At 45.6% G+C, this 23,700-nt stretch overlaps 1 protein-coding gene across 1 annotated transcript in view; it reads left to right on the forward strand.

The window, feature by feature from the left end:
* mtmr12 (myotubularin related protein 12) overlaps positions 1-20,631 on the forward strand; it is a 36,240-nt gene extending 15,609 nt beyond the window's left edge. Inside the window, exons 7-16 of the mRNA XM_036979210.1 lie at positions 9,436-9,559; positions 9,743-9,818; positions 9,977-10,074; positions 10,280-10,483; positions 11,692-11,762; positions 12,680-12,852; positions 13,134-13,310; positions 18,154-18,312; positions 18,582-18,844; positions 19,831-20,631. Coding sequence (XP_036835105.1) covers positions 9,436-9,559; positions 9,743-9,818; positions 9,977-10,074; positions 10,280-10,483; positions 11,692-11,762; positions 12,680-12,852; positions 13,134-13,310; positions 18,154-18,312; positions 18,582-18,844; positions 19,831-20,185 — 1,700 coding nt within the window. The 3' untranslated portion in view covers positions 20,186-20,631. The remainder of the gene's footprint in view (positions 1-9,435; positions 9,560-9,742; positions 9,819-9,976; positions 10,075-10,279; positions 10,484-11,691; positions 11,763-12,679; positions 12,853-13,133; positions 13,311-18,153; positions 18,313-18,581; positions 18,845-19,830) is intronic.
* Positions 20,632-23,700: the final 3,069 nt, after the last annotated feature.

The raw sequence follows: 23,700 nt of genomic DNA on the forward strand, positions 1-23,700 counted from the left end.
AGTATAATCACTCATACTGTACAGTACTGTGAGGGTTCTAGTTCTCATCAACATGTATAGTATAATCACTCATACTGTACAGTACTGTGAGGGTTCTAGTTCTCATCAACATGTATAGTATAATCACTCATACTGTACAGGGTTCTAGTTCTCATCAACATGTATAGTATAATCACTCATACTGTACAGTACTGTGAGGGTTCTAGTTCTCATCAACATGTATAGTATAATCACTCATACTGTACAGTACTGTGAGGGTTCTAGTTCTCATCAACATGTATAGTATAATCACTCATACTGTACAGTACTGTGAGGGTTCTAGTTCTCATCAACATGTATAGTATAATCACTCATACTGTACAGGGTTCTAGTTCTCATCAACATGTATAGTATAATCACTCATACTGTACAGTACTGTGAGGGTTCTAGTTCTCATCAACATGTATAATATAATCACTCATACTGTACAGTACTGTGAGGGTTCTGGTTCTCATCAACATGTATAATATAATCACTCATACTGTACGGTACTGTGAGGGTTCTAGTTCTCATCAACATGTGTAGTATAATCACTCATACTGTACGGTACTGTGAGGGTTCTAGTTCTCATCAACATGTGTAGTATAATCACTCATACTGTACGTTACTGTGAGGGTTCTATTTCTCATCAACATGTGTAGTATAATCACTCCTACTGTACAGTACTGTGAGGGTTCTAGTTCTCATCAACATGTGTAGTATAATCACTCATACTGTACGGTACTGTGAGGGTTCTAGTTCTCATCAACATGTGTAGTATAATCACTCATACTGTACAGTACTGTGAGGGTTCTAGTTCTCATCAACATGTATAATATAATCACTCATACTGTATAGTACTGAGGGTTCTAGTTCTCATCAACATGTGTAGTATAATCACTCATACTGTACAGTACTGTGAGGGTTCTAGTTCTCATCAACATGTATAGTATAATCACTCATACTGTACGGTACTGTGAGGGTTCTATTTCTCATCAACATGTATAGTATAATCACTCATATTGTACAGTACTGTGAGGGTTCTAGTTCTCATCAACATGTATAATCACTCATACTGTACAGTACTGTGAGGGTTCTAGTTCTCATCAACATGTATAGTATAATCACTCATACTGTACAGTACTGTGAGGGTTCTGGTTCTCATCAACATGTATAGTATAATCACTCATACTGTACAGTACTGTGAGGGTTCTAGTTCTCATCAACATGTATAATATAATCACTCATACTGTAAGGTACTGTGAGGGTTCTAGTTCTCATCAACATGTATAGTATAATCACTCATACTGTACGGTACTGTGAGGGTTCTAGTTCTCATCAACGTGTATAATATAATCACTCATACTGTACAGTACTGTGAGGGTTCTAGTTCTCATCAACATGTATAGTATAATCACTCATACTGTACAGTACTGTGAGGGTTCTGGTTCTCATCAACATGTATAATCACTCCTACTGTACAGTACTGTGAGGGTTCTAGTTCTCATCAACATGTATAATCACTCCTACTGTACAGTACTGTGAGGGTTCTAGTTCTCATCAACATGTATAATCACTCATACTGTACAGTACTGTGAGGGTTCTAGTTCTCATCAACATGTATAGTATAATCACTCATACTGTACGGTACTGTGAGGGTTCTAGTTCTCATCAACATGTATAATCACTCCTACTGTACAGTACTGTGAGGGTTCTAGTTCTCATCAACATGTCTAGTATAATCACTCATACTGTACAGTACTGTGAGGGTTCTGGTTCTCATCAACATGTATAGTATAATCACTCATACTGTACAGTACTGTGAGGGTTCTAGTTCTCATCAACATGTATAGTATAATCACTCATACTGTACAGTACTGTGAGGGTTCTAGTTCTCATCAACATGTATAGTATAATCACTCATACTGTACAGTACTGTGAGGGTTCTAGTTCTCATCAACATGTATAATCACTCATACTGTACAGTACTGTGAGGGTTCTAGTTCTCATCAACATGTCTAGTATAATCACTCATACTGTACAGTACTGTGAGGGTTCTAGTTCTCATCAACATGTCTAGTATAATCACTCATACTGTACAGGGTTCTAGTTCTCATCAACATGTATAGTATAATCACTCATACTGTACAGTACTGTGAGGGTTCTAGTTCTCATCAACATGTATAATCACTCATACTGTACAGTACTGTGAGGGTTCTAGTTCTCATCAACATGTATAGTATAATCACTCATACTGTACAGTACTGTGAGGGTTCTAGTTCTCATCAACATGTCTAGTATAATCACTCATACTGTACAGTACTGTGAGGGTTCTAGTTCTCATCAACATGTATAGTATAATCACTCATACTGTACGGTACTGTGAGGGTTCTAGTTCTCATCAACATGTCTAGTATAATCACTCATACTGTACAGTACTGTGAGGGTTCTAGTTCTCATCAACATGTATAGTATAATCACTCATACTGTACAGTACTGTGAGGGTTCTGGTTCTCATCAACATGTATAGTATAATCACTCATACTGTACAGTACTGTGAGGGTTCTGGTTCTCAACATGTATAATCACTCATACTGTACAGTACTGTGAGGGTTCTAGTTCTCATCAACATGTATAATCACTCATACTGTACAGTACTGTGAGGGTTCTAGTTCTCATCAACATGTATAGTATAATCACTCATACTGTATGGTACTGTGAGGGTTCTAGTTCTCATCAACATGTATAATCACTCATACTGTACAGTACTGTGAGGGTTCTAGTTCTCATCAACATGTATAGTATAATCACTCATACTGTACAGGGTTCTAGTTCTCATCAACATGTATAGTATAATCACTCATACTGTACAGGGTTCTAGTTCTCATCAACATGTATAGTATAATCACTCATACTGTACAGGGTTCTGGTTCTCATCAACATGTATAGTATAATCACTCATACTGTACAGGGTTCTGGTTCTCATCAACATGTATTGTATAATCACTCATACTGTACAGGGTTCTAGTTCTCATCAACATGTATAGTATAATCACTCATACTGTACAGGGTTCTAGTTCTCATCAACATGTATAGTATAATCACTCATACTGTACAGTACTGTGAGGGTTCTGGTTCTCATCAACATGTATAGTATAATCACTCATACTGTACGGTACTGTGAGGGTTCTAGTTCTCATCAACATGTATAGTATAATCACTCATACTGTACAGGGTTCTAGTTCTCATCAACATGTATAGTATAATCACTCATACTGTACGGTACTGTGAGGGTTCTAGTTCTCATCAACATGTATAGTATAATCACTCATACTGTACGGTACTGTGAGGGTTCTAGTTCTCATCAACATGTATAGTATAATCACTCATACTGTACAGTACTGTGAGGGTTCTAGTTATCATCAACATGTATAGTATAATCACTCATACTGTACAGTACTGTGAGGGTTCTGGTTCTCATCAACATGTTTAATCACTCATACTGTACAGTACTGTGAGGGTTCTGGTTCTCATCAACATGTATAGTATAATCACTCATACTTTACAGTACTGTGAGGGTTCTAGTTCTTATCAACATGTATAGTATAATCACTCATACTGTACAGTACTGTGAGGGTTCTGGTTCTCATCAACATGTATAGTATAATCACTCATACTGTACAGTACTGTGAGGGTTCTGGTTCTCATCAACATGTTTAATCACTCATACTGTACAGTACTGTGAGGGTTCTGGTTCTCATCAACATGTTTAATCACTCATACTGTACAGTACTGTGAGGGTTCTAGTTCTCATCAACATGTATAGTATAATCACTCATACTGTACAGTACTGTGAGTGTTCTAGTTCTCATCAACATGTATAATCACTCATACTGTACAGTACTGTGAGGGTTCTAGTTCTCATCAACATGTATAGTATAATCACTCATACTGTACAGTACTGTGAGGGTTCTAGTTCTCATCAACATGTATAGTATAATCACTCATACTGTATGGTACTGTGAGGGTTCTAGTTCTCATCAACATGTATAGTATAATCACTCATACTGTACAGTACTGTGAGGGTTCTAGTTCTCATCAACATGTATAGTATAATCACTCATACTGTACAGTATTGTGAGGGTTCTAGTTCTCATCAACATGTATAATCACTCATACTGTACAGTACTGTGAGGGTTCTGGTTCTCATCAACATGTATAGTATAATCACTCATACTGTACAGTACTGTGAGGGTTCTAGTTCTCATCAACATGTATAGTATAATCACTCATACTGTACAGTACTGTGAGGGTTCTAGTTCTCATCAACATGTATAGTATAATCACTCATACTGTACAGTACTGTGAGGGTTCTGGTTCTCATCAACATGTATAGTATAATCACTCATACTGTACAGTACTGTGAGGGTTCTAGTTCTCATCAACATGTATAGTATAATCACTCATACTGTACAGTACTGTGAGGGTTCTAGTTCTCATCAACATGTATAGTATAATCACTCATACTGTACAGTACTGTGAGGGTTCTAGTTCTCATCAACATGTATAGTATAATCACTCATACTGTACAGTACTGTGAGGGTTCTAGTTCTCATCAACATGTATAGTATAATCACTCATACTGTACATTACTGTGAGGGTTCTGGTTCTCATCAACATGTATAGTATAATCACTCATACTGTAAGGTACTGTGAGGGTTCTGGTTCTCCCTCTCTCCTGCATTTGACCACAAGTTCTCATCAACATCACATCTTATTTCTTCTCTGCTGATGCATCATGGAAAGTATCTCCTGGAATGTCTAATCCAACCCTGGCAGTCTTCAGGAGAAGGGTCTCCTCACAATGGGCAGTCTTCAGGAGAAGTGTCTCCTCACAATGGGCAGTCTTCAGGAGAAGTGTCTCCTCACAATGGGCAGTCTTCAGGAGAAGTGTCTCCTCACAATGGGCAGTCTTCAGGAGAAGTGTCTCCTCACAATGGGCAGTCTTCAGGAGAAGTGTCTCCTCACAATGGGCAGTCTTCAGGAGAAGTGTCTCCACACCCTGCCAGTCTTCAGGAGAAGTGTCTCCTCACAATGGGCAGTCTTCAGGAGAAGTGTCTCCACACCCTGCATTCATAGCTTCCAGTAAGGACATCTGGTCATGTGGATGGTGGTCATAAACCTTCCTCCTCCACACAGAGAAAAACTCCTCTATGGGGTTTAGGAAGGGGGAGTATGGAGGCAGGAATAGTACTGATATCCTTGGATGTGTCGTAAACCAGTCTGACTGCAGCAGAGTGGTGGAATGCCACATTACCCCACACAACAACGAAGGCAGTGCAGCAGAGCGGTGGAATGCCACATTATCCCACACAACAACGAAGGCAGTGCAGCAGAGTGGTGGAATGCCACATTATCCCACACAACAACGAAGGTAGTGCAGCAGAGTGGTGGAATGCCACATTACCCCACACAACAACGAAGGCAGTGCAGCAGAGTGGTGGAATGCCACATTATCCCACACAACAACGAAGGCAGTGCAGCAGAGTGGTGGAATGCCACATTACCCCACACAACAATGAAGGCAGTGCAGCAGAGTGGTGGAATGCCACATTACCCCACACAACAACGAAGGCAGTGCAGCAGAGTGGTGGAATGCCACATTATCCCACACAACAACGAAGGCAGTGCAGCAGAGTGGTGGAATGTCACATTATCCCACACAACAACGAAGGCAGCGCAGCAGAGGGGTGGAATGCCACATTATCCCACACAACAACGAAGGCAGTGCAGCAGAGTGGTGGAATGCCACATTACCCCACACAACAACGAAGGCAGTGCAGCAGAGTGGTGGAATGCCACATTACCCCACACAACAACGAAGGCAGTGCAGCAGAGTGGTGGAATGCCACATTACCCCACACAACAACGAAGGCAGCGCAGCAGAGTGGTGGAATGCCACATTATCCCACACAACAACGAAGGCAGTGCAGCAGAGCGGTGGAATGCCACATTACCCCACACAACAACGAAGGCAGTGCAGCAGAGTGGTGGAATGCCCCATTACCCCACACAACAACGAAGGCAGTGCAGCAGAGTGGTGGAATGCCACATTACCCCACACAACAACGAAGGCAGTGCAGCAGAGTGGTGGAATGCCACATTATCCCACACAACAACGAAGGTAGAGGGGAGTTTCATGCCCCTCTCTTCTCCGCTGGCACAAGTCGATTATGCAGATTCATCCAGGAAATAAATGAGCCTCTCTGTGTTGTAGGGGGGTCAATGAGTGGTTTGCAAACCATCGTTGCACAGTGCTGCACACATTGTGAAGTTAGCTCCTCTCTGGCCTGAGACATCCACGGTTGCCCTCTATCCAATCACATGTCTTCCCCTGCGGGCGTGTTGAATCCAGCGTATCTTTGTGGATGATGTGCTGTTCGCCTGGCTTCTCCATTACTCTCTGAAATACAGTAAATCCACAGTTTTACAGTACTTTACATTATGCATAGCTGTGTATGTACCCTGTTTGGTTATTGAGCAGACATCTTAGCTGGACATATTGATACTGGAGTTCTTTCACACGTTCCCCGTTTCTCTTAAAGGGTACAACTGCTTCATCCTTGTTTCATGTTTCTCTAGGACTCTGGCAACTGTCGTTGTGCTGACCGTATTCACATTCCCAACAGTGATATTTTCTGCCAGCACTCTGTCCCGAACTTCCTGCAGTTTTATTGCATTGTTGCCAATTACCATGGCAACCATGGCAATTTCCTGCGCATCGGATAATATTCTGCCTCTCCTTCCTGTGGAAGGCAACCTTTTGGATCCTACTGAAAAACACAAAACAAATCAATATATTTCTAGATGTCAGTACATGTAAAAATGTGAACACACTGTTATTGTACTGTAATATGTAGTTCAGTTATCATTGGAAGGAAGCACATCTCAACATGTTGTTTTGCCGGTAAATTCGTACTATTGATGCAACTGCTGAACGCTGGTTGGTTGAACCTTTAAACCGTCCTCTCTGAGACACCACCGACCAACCTGTCTCCCTCTCCCTGCCACTCTCCTTCCCCCACCAACCCGTCTCTCTCTGAGAGACCATGGTTTACAATGGTCAGTAATTATGTCCCTCATCTCATCAGAGACTACTTCTCTTGGTCTTCCTCTCCTTTGTCCTCCACGCTGTCTCCCTCTCCCTGCCTCTCCTCCTTCCCTCACCAACCTGTCTCCCTCTCCCTGCCACTCTCCTTCCCCCACCAACCTGTCTCTCTCTGAGAGACCATGGTTTACAATGGTCAGTAATTATGTCCCTCATCTCATCAGAGACTACTTCTCTTGGTCTTCCTCTCCTTTGTCCTCCACGCTGTCTCCCTCTCCCTGCCTCTCCTCCTTCCCTCACCAACCTGTCTCCCTCTCCCTGCCACTCTCCTTCCCCCACCAACCCGTCTCTCTCTGAGAGACCATGGTTTACAATGGTCAGTAATTATGTCCGTCATCTCATCAGAGACTACTTCTCTTGGTCTTCCTCTCCTTTGTCCTCCACGCTGTCTCCCTCTCCCTGCCTCTCCTCCTTCCCTCACCAACCTGTCTCCTTCTCCCTGCCACTCTTCTTTCCCCCACCAACCTGTCTCCCTCTCCCTGCCACTCTTCTTCCCCCACCAACCTGTCTCCCTCTCCCTGCCACTCTTCTTCCCCCACCAACCTGTCTCCCTCTCCCTGCCACTCTTCTTCCCCCACCAACCTGTCTCCCTCTCCCTGCCACTCTTCTTCCCCCACCAACCTGTCTCCCTCTCCCTGCCACTCTTCTTCCCCCACCAACCTGTCTCCCTCTCCCTGCCACTCTTCTTCCCCCACCAACCTGTCTCCCTCTCCCTGCCACTCTTCTTTCCTCACCAACCTGTCTCCCTCTCCCTGCCACTCTTCTTTCCTCACCAACCTGTCTCCCTCTCCCTGCCACTCTTCTATCCCCCACCAACATGTCTCCCTCTCCCTGCCTCTCTTCTTTCCCCCACCAACCTGTCTCCCTCTCCCTGTCACTCTTCTTTCCCCCACCAACCTGTCTCCCTGCCACTCTTCTTCCCCCACCAACCTGTCTCTCTCTCCCTGTCACTCTTCTTCCCCCACCAACCTGACTCCCTGCGACTCTTCTTCCCTCACCAACCTGTCTCCCTCTCCCTGCCACTCTTCCCCCACCAACCTGTCTCCCTCTTCTTCCCCCACCAACCTGTCTCCCTCTCCCTGCCACTCTTCTTCCCCCACCAACCTGTCTCCCTTGATCCATGTTTCCAAACTAAATCATCCCGAAGCAGTCCTCTTTTTGTCTGTTTGGTAACGAGACTAAAAACATGACTCGTGGGTCGGCTTTCAGATGTGTTTGGAATGATTAAATATCCTGCTGAGATTTTCTATAGGTTTCAGTCTGGTTCCTGCAGAAATTCACGACATTTGCCATCATTCTGTGTTGAATGTGTTTTTAACAGTTTTGGAAACGGTGTGTTAGCATTTGAAAACGTGTGCTGCAAATACATAGTTTTGCAGGTGGCGGAGTATGAATGAGAACAGAGTTGATGGATTTTGGAGAATGTGGTCATTTGAATGCATTTTGTGTGAAAGCAATGAAAAATGATCCACAGTTTGGTCCACAGACACTTCTGTTTCGCTGACTGTGTGAAGAGTTTTGACAATGTGACTTCAGTTTTGACCAATGCATGTTGTTATTTTTTATTCTCTAACTCTGAGATCTGCTAGCCTGCATGCCAGAGCTCTGTTTACGCTGTCTTACCACTGTCATTATCACCAACCTGTTACAGAATGTCTATGCACAAGGCCTCCCGAGTGGCACAGGGGCCTAAGGCATCGCAGCGCTAGAGGCGTCACTACAGACCCAGGCTGTATCACAACCGGCTGTGATCGGGAGTCCCATAGGGCGGCGCACAGTTGGCGTCGTCCGGGTTTGGCCCGGGGGGGGGGGGGGGGGCTTTTACTTAGCTCATCGTTCTCTAACCTGGCTAGCTTCCAGGGTTAAGCGGGGCGGGTGTTAAGAATCGCGGTTTGGCGTTTCGGAGGACGCATGATTCAACCTTCGCCTCCCGAGCCCGTTGGGGAGTTGTAGCGAGGAGACAATAAAAATAAACGTCATTCTAGAATGTTGACCGGAAACCATGACGATGACTAATACAGATGTAGTCTCAGATCTGTCTCGGATCTGTAGGATCTGTAGGATCTGTAGGATCTGTAGAGAGCCATTGTAAGTAACACTGACTTGTGTGTGTTTTCCAGAGATGCAGAGAAGTGCAGATTACATAGATAGAAATGCTGTCTAGCGTGGTGACTGTGACCTGTTCACACAGTGAGGAGGGAGGGGGGGGGACACAGACATAAAAAATGACAGTACCTTGTGTTTTCCAGAGGCGCAGAGGAAAAAGCAGACTGTGATGTTTGACTCCGTGGAGGACTGGACTCAAGACATGAAGAGAACTAAAGGAAACTGTAGAGTGGTGTCGGAGAACAGCAACTTCGAGCTCTCTCCAAAGTACGGACATTTTATTTAAACAGCTGACCAATGCCGTGGGAAATATAACTGCTGTAACATGCTAGTTACATATCAAGACGTTGAATCCTGATCAACATGCTTTTGGTTGAAGTCGTTCTCTTGGATTCCTCTATTTCCTGTTGTATCATGTTATGAGTAAACCAAAACGTCTATTTCCTGCAGGTTGCCTCAGTATTTTATAGTCCCAACAAACGTCTCGGACGAAGACTTGACTAAGTACCAGGGAAAGGGATTACCGGTATGTGTTGGGGTTTTTATTTAAGTCGTTTTGTGTCTGGTACTTGATTAATATTGAATATATCACATTTGAATTATATGACCGTAACTCTTCACTTGCTGTATTGGGGTCAGTATACAAATAAATGAATGAATGTATTTGATAATGTCTGTTTTCAGATGTGGTGCTGGTCTCATCATAGCGGCTGTGCCTTGTTTAAAACCGCCTCAATACCCCTGGTACAAGAGGACAACGTCCCACAAACCTACATGGAGAAGTAAAAGACATCCTGATTGGTTACATCGTATTGTCTGTGTTTTTAATAGTAATTAATGCTTATGTATGTATTGATTTTGATAAGTTGTGATTTTATGGCTTTTTTTCCAGTCCTACCTTTTTAAATGTTTATATATATATATATATTTTTTTAAATGTTTATGAAATGTACCGACTGTTGTGTAACACTGTGAGGTGTGTTGCAGAATGTTGACGGCGGTGGCTCACAACCACCTGTACTCCGTAAAGACAGAAGACCTGTCCGACACACTGCCGACCGTTCAGGACATCCTGTTGTCTTACAACAAATTCAAACAGTTCTTCCTGATCGACAATACAACAGAGTTCTGGATGTCCGATATGAAATGGTTCTCCTCACTGGACAACTGTGGATGGCTGGACATCATCAGGTGAGATTTGAAAACCAAACTACTGTTTTTTATAATGTTTATTAGGTTTATAAGTTTATTTACCACGCCGTTTGCTCCTACAGACAGTGAGCCAGGTGGTTTGCACTATAAAACAGGCCTCGCTACTGTTCGGTTGAACGTAAAACTAGTGACCTAAGAGACTTTGAGCGTGGTATGATCGTCGGTGCCAAGGCGAGCCAGATTCAGTATCTCAGAAACGGCCGGCCTCCTGGTTCTTTCAACGCACCACAGTGTCTAGGGTTTACGGAGAACGGTGTGACAAACAAAACATCCAGTCAGCGGCAGTCGTGTGGGTGAAAACAGCTCGTTGATGACAGAAGTCGAATGGGAAGAATCGTGCAACCTAACAGGCGGGCCACAACTGCAGTACAACAGTGGTGTGCAGAACAGCATCCCAGAACACACAACTTGTCGCTCCTTGTCACTGATTGGCTATTGCAGCAGACGACCACACTGGGCTTCCTCCTATCAGCTAAAAACAAGAAGAAGCTGCTCCAGTGGACACGACATCATCAACACTGGACCATTGAAGAGTGGGGAGAAACATCGCCTGGTCCGACGAATCCCGGTTCCTGTTGCATCATTCTGATGGCAGTCAGGATTTGGCGTGCATGGACCCATCCTGCCTGGTGTCACCGGTACCGGCTGGTGGCGGTGGTGTACCCGTGTGGGGAATGTTTTCCTTGCTAAAGTTAGGTCCCTAGATACCAATCGAAATGTTTTTGAATGCCATACCTTGTAGAATCCATACTCCTGAATAATTCCGGCTGTTCTGGAGACGGGGGAAGGGGGGGTCTGACTCAATACTAGATGGGTGTGCCTAATCAAATGGCCACTGAGTATTTGACCAGTGTTACCAATGTATTTGTTTAGGATCATGTCTCACGTGCGGAGAGCCAATGTCTTGTCTCACGCGCGGCGAGCCAATGTCTTGTCTCACGCGCGGCGAGCCAATGTCTTGTCTCACGCGCGGCGAGCCAATGTCTTGTCTCACGCGCGGCGAGCCAATTTCTTGTCTCATGCGCGGCGAGCCAATGTCTTGTCTCACGCACGGCGAGCCAATGTCTTGTCTCACGCACGGCGAGCCAATGTCTTGTCTCACGCGCGGCGAGCCAATGTCTTGTCTCACGCGCGGCGAGCCAATGTCTTGTCTCACGCGCGGCGAGCCAATGTCTTGTGTGTTGCAGACAGTGTCTCCAGAAGGCCGTGGAGGTAGTTGAGAGCCTGGAAAAGGAAAACACCAATGTTCTCATTATGGGTAAGGACCATTTGAGGAAGCTTGTATTTTATTTAACAAGGGGTTTGGCCAAACAGATCCTGTGTCCTGACATGTTGTTTGACATATTTTTATTTGCTTAACATTTGTCCCACAATGATACTCAGGTGAGGATGTTGCTGAGTTGACTATCCTCCTGGTTCTATAAAAACAATGACATGAATTGAAGGTAGACTCCGCTAAATGACATTGCCACGAGCAGCTCCGGTGATATTGAGATAAGCGAGATGCAAGACATTGCTCTCAGTCACACACAGTATATGCTGTTTACAGTGTGGTACCCAGGGTACCAAAACAACAAGAGATGTTGACCCTCGCGCTTCAATGCTCTTAGTCGTTGAAGAAATTGACCCCCTATGCTGTGTCTACGTCATGTTGCTGAGTCTACAGTTAAATATGTGTTTGTGTTGCAGAGGAGGCTGGTAAGGACCTGTACTGGGTCCTACCTCTATATTGTATAGTATCAGAGGAGGCTGGTTAGGACCTGTACTGGGTCCTACCTCTATATTGTATAGTATCAGAGGAGGCTGGTTAGGACCTGTACTGGGTCCTACCTCTATATTATATAGTATCAGAGGAGGCTGGTTAGGACCTGTACTGGGTCCTACCTCTATATTGTATAGTATCAGAGGAGGCTGGTTAGGACCTGTACTGGGTCCTACCTCTATATTATATAGTATCAGAGGAGGCTGGTTAGGACCTGTACTGGGTCCTACCTCTATATTGTATAGTATCAGAGGAGGCTGGTTAGGACCTGTACTGGGTCCTACCTCCTATATTGTATAGTATCAGAGGAGGCTGGTTAGGACCTGTACTGGGTCCTACCTCTATATCGTATAGTATCAGAGGAGGCTGGTTAGGACCTGTACTGGGTGTTAGATTGTGTTGTATTTTTCCAGAGGAGGGCGGTTCAGACCTGTGCTGTGTGGTCTCCAGCCTGGTCCAGTTGATGTTGGACCCCTACTACAGAACTCTTCTGGGCTTCCAGAGTCTGGTACAGAAGGAGTGGGTAGCAGGAGGACATGCTTTCCTGGATCGCTCCAACCATCTACACCTCAAGGACAAGGTGGAGGTAAGATCCGGGTGTCCTGTTTTTGTTTATTCTGTCGTCTGACAATTTAAACTAGCCATCAAAACCTTGATTCTTCCGCCTCCCTCTCAGAGCTTATTGGAGGAAAGGCTCAAGTCCCTCCCCTTGACATCCTCCTCCAATGAGCTTTGAGAAGGAGAGGAATTTTTAAGAATCAAGGACTGTAGGGGAATCAAGGATTTGAGACCAGCGGTATGTTTAAAAATAAAACACACAACTGTGGTGTATAGGTGACAACCGTGTCCCTCTGTCCGTCCTCTCAGAGCCAGTCTCCAGTGTTCCTGCTCTTCCTGGAGTGTGTGTGGCAGCTACAGCAGCAGCATGGTCCGGCCTTCCAGTTCTCAGAGACCTACCTGACCGTGCTGTCTGACAGCGTCCATGTTCCGGTCTTCACCACCTTCCTCTTTAACAACGACAGCCACAGAGACAGCTTACTCAGGGTAAAGACACATGCAGGCACACTACCAATACAGCAGCTTACTCAGGGTAAAGACATATGCAGGCACACTACCAATACAGCAGCTTACTCAGGGTAAAGACACATGCAGGCAGGCACACTACCAATACAGCAGCTTACTCAGGGTAAAGACACATGCAGGCACACTACCAATACAGCAGCTTACTCAGGGTAAAGACACATGCAGGCAGGTACACACATTACCAATACAGCAGCTTACTCAGGGTAAAGACACATGCAGGCAGGCACACTACCAATACAGCAGCTTACTCAGGGTAAAGACACATGCAGGCACACTACCAATACAGCAGCTTACTCAGGGTAAAGACACATGCAGGCAGGCACACTACCAATACAGCAGCTTACTCAGGGTAAAGACACATGCAGGCAGGCAGGCACATTACCAATACAGCAGCTTACTCAGGGTAAAGACACATGCAGGCAGGCACACTACCAATACAGCAGCTTACTCAGGGTAAAGACACATGCAGGCAGGCACACTACCAATACAGCAGCTTACTCAGGGTAAAGACACATGCAGGCAGGCACACTACCAATACAGCATGTTTTCTCTAGGCTGTCTACAAACCGCTCTGCAGTAGTTAGACCAACAAACCGCTCTGCAGTAGTTAGACCTACAAACCGCTCTGCAGTAGTTAGACCAACAAACCGCTCTGCAGTAGTTAGACCAACAAACCGCTCTGCAGTAGTTAGACCTACAAACCGCTCTGCAGTAGTTAGACCTACAAACCGCTCTGCAGTAGTTAGACCAACAAACCGCTCTGCAGTAGTTAGGCCTACAAACCGCTCTGCAGTAGTTAGGCCTACAAACCGCTCTGCAGTAGTTAGGCCTACAAACCGCTCTGCAGTAGTTAGGCCTACAAACCGCTCTGCAGTAGTTAGGCCTACAAACCGCTCTGCAGTAGTTAGGCCTACAAACCGCTCTGCAGTAGTTAGGCCTACAAACCGCTCTGCAGTAGTTAGGCCTACAAACCGCTCTGCAGTAGTTAGGCCTACAAACCGCTCTGCAGTAGTTAGGCCTACAAACCGCTCTGCAGTAGTTAGGCCTACAAACCGCTCTGCAGTAGTTAGGCCTACAAACCGCTCTGCAGTAGTTAGGCCTACAAACCGCTCTGCAGTAGTTAGGCCTACAAACCGCTCTGCAGTAGTTAGGCCTACAAACCGCTCTGCAGTAGTTAGACCAACAAACCGCTCTGCAGTAGTTAGACCTACAAACCGCTCTGCAGTAGTTAGGCCTACAAACCGCTCTGCAGTAGTTAGGCCTACAAACCGCTCTGCAGTAGTTAGACCTACAAACCGCTCTGCAGTAGTTAGGCCTACAAACCGCTCATCTGTAGATGCATGCCAGCACATAACATTTGGCCTGCTTCTACTGAACCCCTGGTGTGGACTGGATGAACCCCTGGTGTGGACTGGATGAACCCCTGGTGTGGATTGGATGTTCCTTTTCTTTAAGACTGTATACTGGAACAGTCACTACATTTATAATAGTGTTATCAAATACCAACCTTTTACTAATGATACCAGGCCAAGTTATCACATCGCTTTGAGGCAAGCAACACTGAAGCATGCATGAGCGCATCAGCTGTTCCGGATGACTGTGTGATCATGTTCTCCGTAGCCGATGTGAGTAAGACCTTTAAACAGGTCAACATTCACAAGTTCTGCAGGGCCAGATGGATTACCCGGATGTGTAATCTGAGCATGCGCTTACCTACTGGCAATTTCAAGCTGTCCCAAGTTCCTTGGTGTCCACATACCAATAAACTATCATGGTCCAAACACTCCAAGACAGTCTTGAAGAGGGCACGACAACGCCTATTCCCCCTCAGAAGACTGAAAAGATTTGACATGAGTCCTCAGATCCTCAAAAAGTTATACAGCTGCACCATCGAGAGCATCACCACCTGGTATGGCAACTGATCGGCATCCGACCGCAAGGCACTACAGAGGGTAGTGCGTATGGCCCAGTATATCACTGGGGCCAAGCTTCCTGCCATCCAGGACCTCTATACCAGGCGGTGTCAGAGGAAGCCCAAAAAATGGTCAAAGACTCCAGGCACCAAGTAATATACTGTTCTCTCTGCTACCGTACGGCAAATGGTACCGGAGGTCCAAGTTGAGGTTCAAAAGGCTTCTTAACAGCTTCTACCCCCAAGCCATAAGACTCCTGAACAGCTAATCAAATGGCTACCTGGACTATTTGCACGCCCCCACCCCCCATTTTTACTCTGCTGCTACTCTATCTGTGCATAGTCACTTTAATAACTATCTGCATGTACATGTTACCTCAATTACTTCAACTAACCGGTGCGCCTGCACATTGACTCTGTACCAGTACCCCCTGTATATATCCTCACTACTGTTGTTTTGTTGCTCTATAATTCTTTTTTATTTGTTTATTACATTTTTTACTTCAGTTTATTTTTAGTAAGTACTTCACTTTTTTTTCTCTTTTTTTTCTTGACTGCATTATTAAGGGCCTGTCAGTGAGCATTTCACTGTGAGAACACTGTAACAGGTTGTAACACGGCAACAGGTTGTAACCGGTTGTAACACGGCAACAGGTTGTAACCGGTTGTAACACGGCAACAGGTTGTAACCGGTTGTAACACGGCAACAGGTTGTAACCGGTTGTAACACGGCAACAGGTTGTAACCGGTTGTAACACGGCAACAGGTTGTAACCGGTTGTAACACGGCAACAGGTTGTAACCGGTTGTAACACGGCAACAGGTTGTAACCGGTTGTAACACGGAAACAGGTTGTAACCGGTTGTAACAACGGAAACAGGTTGTAACAACGGTAACAGGTTGTAACAACGGCAACAGGTTGTAACAGGTTGTAACAACGGCAACAGGTTGTAACAGGTTGTAACACAGTAACAGGTTGTAACACGGCAACAGGTTGTAACAGGTTGCAACACGGCAACAGGTTGCAACACGGCAACAGGTTGCAACACGGCAACAGGTTGTCACAGGTTGTCACAGGTTGTAACAGGTTGTAACACGTAACACGGCAACAGGTTGTAACAGGTTGTAACACGGTAACAGGTTGTAACCGGTTGTAACAACGGCAACACGTTGTAACAGGTTGTAACACGGCAACAGGTTGTAACAGGTTGTAACACGGCAACAGGTTGTAACACGGCAACAGGTTGTAACAGGTTGTAACACGGCAACAGGTTGTAACCGGTTGTAACAACGGCAACAGGTTGTAACCGGTTGTAACAACGGCAACAGGTTGCAACAGGTTGTAACACGTAACACGGCAACAGGTTGTAACAGGTTGCAACACTGCAACAGGTTGCAATGCTGCAACAGGTTGCAACGCTGCAACAGGTTGCAACGCGGCAACAGGTTGCAACGCGGCAACAGGTTGCAACGCGGCAACAGGTTGCAACGCGGCAACAGGTTGCAACGCGGCAACAGGTTGCAACGCGGCAACAGGTTGCAACGCGGCAACAGGTTGTAACCTGTTATTTTTGGCACATGTGATTTGTACTCAGATACTCTGAAGGCCTGTAGTGTAGATGACTAGACACCAGACTCTTCCGGCTGTGTTGTACCAGAATGTCCATGGGCCAGGGGAGGCTGGTGTCACTTTAAATCAGAGGACGAGCTCATTGTAACGTCTGGAATTGAATTAATGTAACAGTGACCACCGTTCCATTACCGTGCCGTACCATTACCGCGCCGTTCCATTACCATTACCGCGCCGTTCCATTACCGTGCCGTTCCATTAACGTGCCGTTCCGTTACCGTGCCGTACCGTTACCGTTACCGTGCCGTTCCATTACCGTGCCGTTCCATTACCGTGCCGTTCCATTACCGCGCCGTTCCATTACCGTGCCGTTCCATTGCCATTACCGTGCCGTTCCATTACCATTACCGCACCGTTACATTACCGTGCCGTTCCATTACCGTGCCGTTCCAATACCGTGCCGTTCCATTACCGTGCCGTTCCATTACCGCGCCGTTCCATTACCGTGCCGTTCCATTGCCATTACCGTGCCGTTCCATTACCGTGCCGTTCCATTAGGGGGCGGCAGGGTAGCCTAGTGGTTAGAGCGTTGGACTAGTGACCGGAAGGTTGTGAGTTCAAACCCCCGAGCTGACAAGGTACAAATCTGTCGTTCTGCCCCTGAACAGGCAGTTAACCCACTGTTCCCAGGCCGTCATTGAAAATAAGAATTTGTTCTTAACTGACTTGCCTGGTTAAATAAAGGTAAAATAAAAAAAATTAAAAAATTACCATTACCGCGCCGTTCCATTACCGTGCCGTTCCATTACCATTACCGTGCCGTTCCGTTACCGTGCCGTTCCGTTACCGTGCCGTTCCATTACCGCGCCGTTCCATTACCGCGCCGTTCCATTACCGTGCCGTTCCATTACCGTTACCGTGCCGTTCCATTACCGTTACCGTGCCGTTCCGTTACCGTGCCGTTCCATTACCATTACCGTGCCGTTCCGTTACCGTTACCGTGCCGTTCCGTTACCGTGCCGTTCCATTACCGTGCCGTTCCATTACCGCGCCGTTCCATTACCGTGCCGTTCCATTGCCATTACTGCGCCGTTCCATTACCGCGCCGTTCCATTGCCATTACCGCGCCGTTCCATTGCCATTACCGCGCCGTTCCATTGCCGCGCCGGTCCATTACTGCGCCGGTCCATTAACATGCTGTTACAGTGAGCCCGTCCTCCCTCCACCAGGCTCCACTTCTTCTGTGTACAGTAGGGTAAACAGCCTGTACCATATACAGTATGCCCACATACGCCCAGCCTGACTGTTTGCTTGTCTTGGCAGGCCGAGTCGCCCCACACACAAAGAAGCCCATTGAACTGCCCTACAGTGTGGGACTGGTCGGTGCAGTTTGACTGCAAGGCACAGGATCTCTTCACTAACCCTTTGTATACTGAGAAGCCCAAGCAGGACACGTCTGTGAGGAAATCATACAGGCCCAGGGTACTCTCTCTTTCTGTCTCTCGCTCTCTCTGTCTCCCGCTCTCTCTCTGTCTGTGTCTCTCGCTCTCTCTCTGTCTGTGTCTCTCGCTCTCTCTCTGTCTGTGTCTCTCGCTCTCTCTCTGTCTGTGTCTCTCGCTCTCTCTCTGTCTGTGTCTCTCGCTCTCTCTCGCTCTCTCTCGCACTCCATTCAACTGTAATAGTCAGTTTACTATATTCCAACATTATGCTGATCAAAATGTCTCTAATGTTCTTCTATATCTGCCTTCCAGCACCTGCGTCAGCTGTCCCTGCCAAGCTCAGCCTTCAAGACCCCCCCTAAGAAGGGCTTCTTTAAAGACGAGGCGGACAACCTGAAGAAAATCCTCGGCGTAAAGAGGCTCAGTCGCTGGATGCTGTCTCCTTCCTCAGATTCCCCTCAGACCTCGTCTTCAGTCAGGGAGTTCTACGAGGCGTGGCAGACTAAACCATTGGACTACCACGGTCTGCTGCTGCCCTGCCTGGACGGTCCCTCCATACGCGTCTGGATGCAGAGGTACCTGCCCGTAGAGATAGACTTCCCCCTAAAAATATACTTTTCCTTTTTGAAAACGGCCTAATTTGCATTGATATGAGTCAAACATTTTTTATTTTAGTGTCAAAAATTTACCTCAACATGTAAATGGGATCATTTTGGTCATAAAGTCCAAAAACTGAGATTTGCAATATGATATGAAAACATTATGTTGAAATGAAGCGTTGGGGTAAAAGTTTTTGTTGGGTTTGTTTCAGTCCTGCCCACAGCTGGCAGTACCCAAGTCATCATCAATTCAGAGCACAGCTGATTGTTCAATTCAGTTATGGACCATCAATAAATTACACAATGTACATCCGACAATATTTTAAAAGGTCAATAGCAAAAAAAAAAGAAAGAAAAGTGAACAATATAAATTGTTAAAAATACAAAAAATATAAATATTGAAAGCATTTAATTAGACAACTAAAAGATGTGCAACATGGACATATTGTCTCATTTACATTAATGTAATTAATTAACGGTCCATAACTCTTCCTGGAGATCGGCTATCCAAAGTCAAACCAACTTTTCCATGCTCACCAGCCTGCTGAAGCTAATTGGTGAAACGATTTGGTTAACCACCTATGAACACACACGACCCACATCAACCCCCTCCCCAAAAACCAACTCACGTTTACGTTTGAATTCAGTCATGGCCGCAATCATTTCTTAACGAACGAAGTCTAAGACGAAATCAGGAAGTGCAGCGTTTTAACCTTTATTCCACCAGGAAAAGACCCTTGAACTTAGAAACCTATTTTGTGACATATATATTGTGACATATATTTATACTTGTTATATCTACAAATGAATTGTTTTATAATAATAATAATAATAATATACCATATTTGACTGTAGTTGATAGGTTTCTAGAATGAAAAATTCCCTGACCAAGATGGCTGCGATTTGAGTCACATTACTGGGATGTCCAATCACTATTCTAGTGTTCTGTCTTTCTATGAAAGGTACCTGCGCTGGATCCACGACGTCCAGATCCTAGGAGGGGGTCCAGTGGCCATGCTGAGTAAAGTCTCTGAGATACTGGGGGAGGTTCAGGAGCTGCAGAGACAGCTTGATCGCCACGGCTGCACTTTAACCTCCAACCACAAGGGGGCGAGGCCAAGGGCCAAGACAGCGGCGGCGGTGATCGCAGCCAGGTCTTCGGTGAGGCTGTCGTCGTCGTTCCCCTTCGTGACGTCGAGGAACTGGTCGTTCAAACCGGCCATACCGACCAGCCTGCTTCAGAGTCTCATGGTGACCGGGATACCAGGAAACCTGGCCGATAGAGAGGATGATGGTGGCCCGGAGTCTCTGGTCTAGGATACACACAGTCCCCCTGTCTATCACAAACCCAATGGGGAGGTTTGGTTGGAGGCCTGTTACTGTACCTACGTACACTGGGACCTAAAGTGTTGGACCTGTCATGGTGCTCACTGCTCAAAGCCATCGTTGACAGGATCATCATTTTCCTGCTTTAGACAGAGAAGGCCAAAGCTATATATCCTAATACCATTTGTGCACTACTGTGGCGAGCAAAATTTTTTTTAACCGGTTGCTTACAAACAAAACTGTGACTGTATATGTCCCGTCTCTTGCTTAAAGGAAATGGCATCTTTAAAGAATTCCTAATTATCCATAGTTGACTACTGTCCTGTTAAGAACCATAGAGCTGTCCGGTCTAAAATACATAACTACTGTAAAGCACTGAATAATGAATTACCATTTGTATGCTCTTTTTTTAATTAAATAAAAAATGCTAGTCTCTCGATGGAATGCCAGAGGTTGCTTAATGGTTTAGAAGCCGATTTTCAAGCCAAAATCACATGAATCTATGCCCTAAGTGTACAGTATGTGTTAACCAATGATGCCAGCTGTACGTTTTATACTGCAAAAAGGAAGCTTATTTTTGTTTTGTTTTACCTTACAACTTCTATACTGTTTTATTCCTAATCTCTGTGGAATGGAATCCAAAGCCAATATCGTACTGTACTTTTAACTGGCTGTAATGTGATGGTAGTAAGAATCAGCAAATGAGAAGGTGGGAAAAGAGAGGAAAAGAGTAGGAATAGAAGGCGGGGAAAGAGTAGGAATAGAAGGCGGGAAAAGAGTAGGAATAGAAGGCGGGAAAAGAGTAGGAATAGAAGGCGGGGAAAGAGTAGGAATAGAAGGCGGGGAAAGAGTAGGAATAGAAGGCGGGAAAAGAGTAGGAATAGAAGGCGGGAAAAGAGTAGGAATAGAAGGCGGGAAAAGAGTAGGAATAGAAGGCGGGGAAAGAGTAGGAATAGAAGGCGGGAAAAGAGTAGGAATAGAAGGCGGGGAAAGAGTAGGAATAGAAGGCGGGAAAAGAGTAGGAATAGAAGGCGGGAAAAGAGTAGGAATAGAAGGCGGGGAAAGAGTAGGAATAGAAGGCGGGGAAAGAGTAGGAATAGAAGGCGGGGAAAGAGTAGGAATAGAAGGCGGGGAAAGAGTAGGAATAGAAGGCGGGGAAAGAGTAGGAATAGAAGGCGGGAAAAGAGTAGGAATAGAAGGCGGGGAAAGAGTAGGAATAGAAGGCGGGGAAAGAGTAGGAATAGAAGGCGGGGAAAGAGTAGGAATAGAAGGCGGGGAAAGAGTAGGAATAGAAGGCGGGGAAAGAGTAGGAATAGAAGGCGGGAAAAGAGTAGGAATAGAAGGCGGGAAAAGAGTAGGAATAGAAGGCGGGAAAAGAGTAGGAATAGAAGGCGGGGAAAGAGTAGGAATAGAAGGCGGGGAAAGAGTAGGAATAGAAGGCGGGGAAAGAGTAGGAATAGAAGGCGGGAAAAGAGTAGGAATAGAAGGCGGGAAAAGAGTAGGAATAGAAGGCGGGGAAAGAGTAGGAATAGAAGGCGGGGAAAGAGTAGGAATAGAAGGCGGGAAAAGAGTAGGAATAGAAGGCGGGGAAAGAGTAGGAATAGAAGGCGGGGAAAGAGTAGGAATAGAAGGCGGGGAAAGAGTAGGAATAGAAGGCGGGAAAAGAGTAGGAATAGAAGGCGGGGAAAGAGTAGGAATAGAAGGCGGGGAAAGAGTAGGAATAGAAGGCGGGAAAAGAGTAGGAATAGAAGGCGGGGAAAGAGTAGGAATAGAAGGCGGGAAAAGAGTAGGAATAGAAGGCGGGAAAAGAGTAGGAATAGAAGGCGGGGAAAGAGTAGGAATAGAAGGCGGGGAAAGAGTAGGAATAGAAGGCGGGAAAAGAGTAGGAATAGAAGGCGGGAAAAGAGTAGGAATAGAAGGCGGGAAAAGAGTAGGAATAGAAGGCGGGAAAAGAGTAGGAATAGAAGGCGGGGAAAGAGTAGGAATAGAAGGCGGGAAAAGAGTAGGAATAGAAGGCGGGAAAAGAGTAGGAATTGAAGGCGGGAAAAGAGTAGGAATAGAAGGCGGGGAAAGAGTGGGAATAGAAGGCGGGGAAAGAGTGGGAATAGAAGGCGGGGAAAGAGTGGGAATAGAAGGCGGGAAAAGAGTGGGAATAGAAGGCGGGGAAAGAGTAGGAATAGAAGGCGGGAAAAGAGTAGGAATAGAAGGCGGGGAAAGAGTAGGAATAGAAGGCGGGAAAAGAGTGGGAATAGAAGGCGGGGAAAGAGTGGGAATAGAAGGCGGGGAAAGAGTGGGAATAGAAGGCGGGAAAAGAGTGGGAATAGAAGGCGGGAAAAGAGTAGGAATAGAAGGCGGGAAAAGAGTAGGAATAGAAGGCGGGAAAAGAGTAGGAATAGAAGGCGGGGAAAGAGTAGGAATAGAAGGCGGGGAAAGAGTAGGAATAGAAGGCGGGAAAAGAGTAGGAATAGAAGGCGGGAAAAGAGTAGGAATAGAAGGCGGGGAAAGAGTAGGAATAGAAGGCGGGGAAAGAGTAGGAATAGAAGGCGGGAAAAGAGTAGGAATAGAAGGCGGGAAAAGAGTAGGAATAGAAGGCGGGGAAAGAGTAGGAATAGAAGGCGGGAAAAGAGTAGGAATAGAAGGCGGGGAAAGAGTAGGAATAGAAGGCGGGAAAAGAGAGGAAAAGGCGAAGCGAGATTTGGAACTCACGACAAAATCTGTCCAAATTTAGCACAATGGGCTCAACTTGTTGCCTGCATTCCCGCCTTTGGTACAGCGACTCCCATTGTAAGGGCGGAGACATGGGCTTTGGGACAGCGACTCCCATTGTAAGGGCGGAGACATGGGCTTTGGGACAGCGACTCCCATTGTTAGGGAGGAGACATGGGCATCTCGTCATTATATACAGATCTCTGGATGGATATACTTTAACACCTGCTACGTTAGGATAGGTACACACAGACCACACACAACACAACGATGAGGGACCGAGACCGTTCGTGAAAGTAGGTCTTATCTACTTTGAAGAACTAGTCAAATGATTGTCAGACAGCAGCATACTTAGGCAGGCTAGCTAAATAGGATGACAACAGACAGTACAGTATGGGGAGAACATAGATAACTGTCTGGCTGACCGCTACTGCCTGGGCAGAGATGAGATGATGACTTTAAGGAATTAAAAATGTAAAAGTCATAAAATCAGACCTAAATAATATGTACATTTTATTTGTCACGTGGCGAATACAGTGAAATGCTTACTTTACAAGCCCTTAACCAAAAATGCAGTTAAGAAAATACCCCCCAAAAAAGTAAGATACGAATAACATAATTAAAGAGCAGCAGTAATTAACAATAGTGGGGATTTATACAGGGGGTACCGGTGTCAAGGTAGTTGAGGTAATATTGTACACACTATGAAAAATGTTATTTCATAGTAATTTACTATAATTATATGGATGTCTACCCAAGGTGGACCCGACGGAGACAATATCATATTTTCAAAGTTTTGG

Source organism: Oncorhynchus mykiss, chromosome 6, assembly GCF_013265735.2.
Source record: "Oncorhynchus mykiss isolate Arlee chromosome 6, USDA_OmykA_1.1, whole genome shotgun sequence".
Taxonomy (NCBI): domain Eukaryota; kingdom Metazoa; phylum Chordata; class Actinopteri; order Salmoniformes; family Salmonidae; genus Oncorhynchus; species Oncorhynchus mykiss.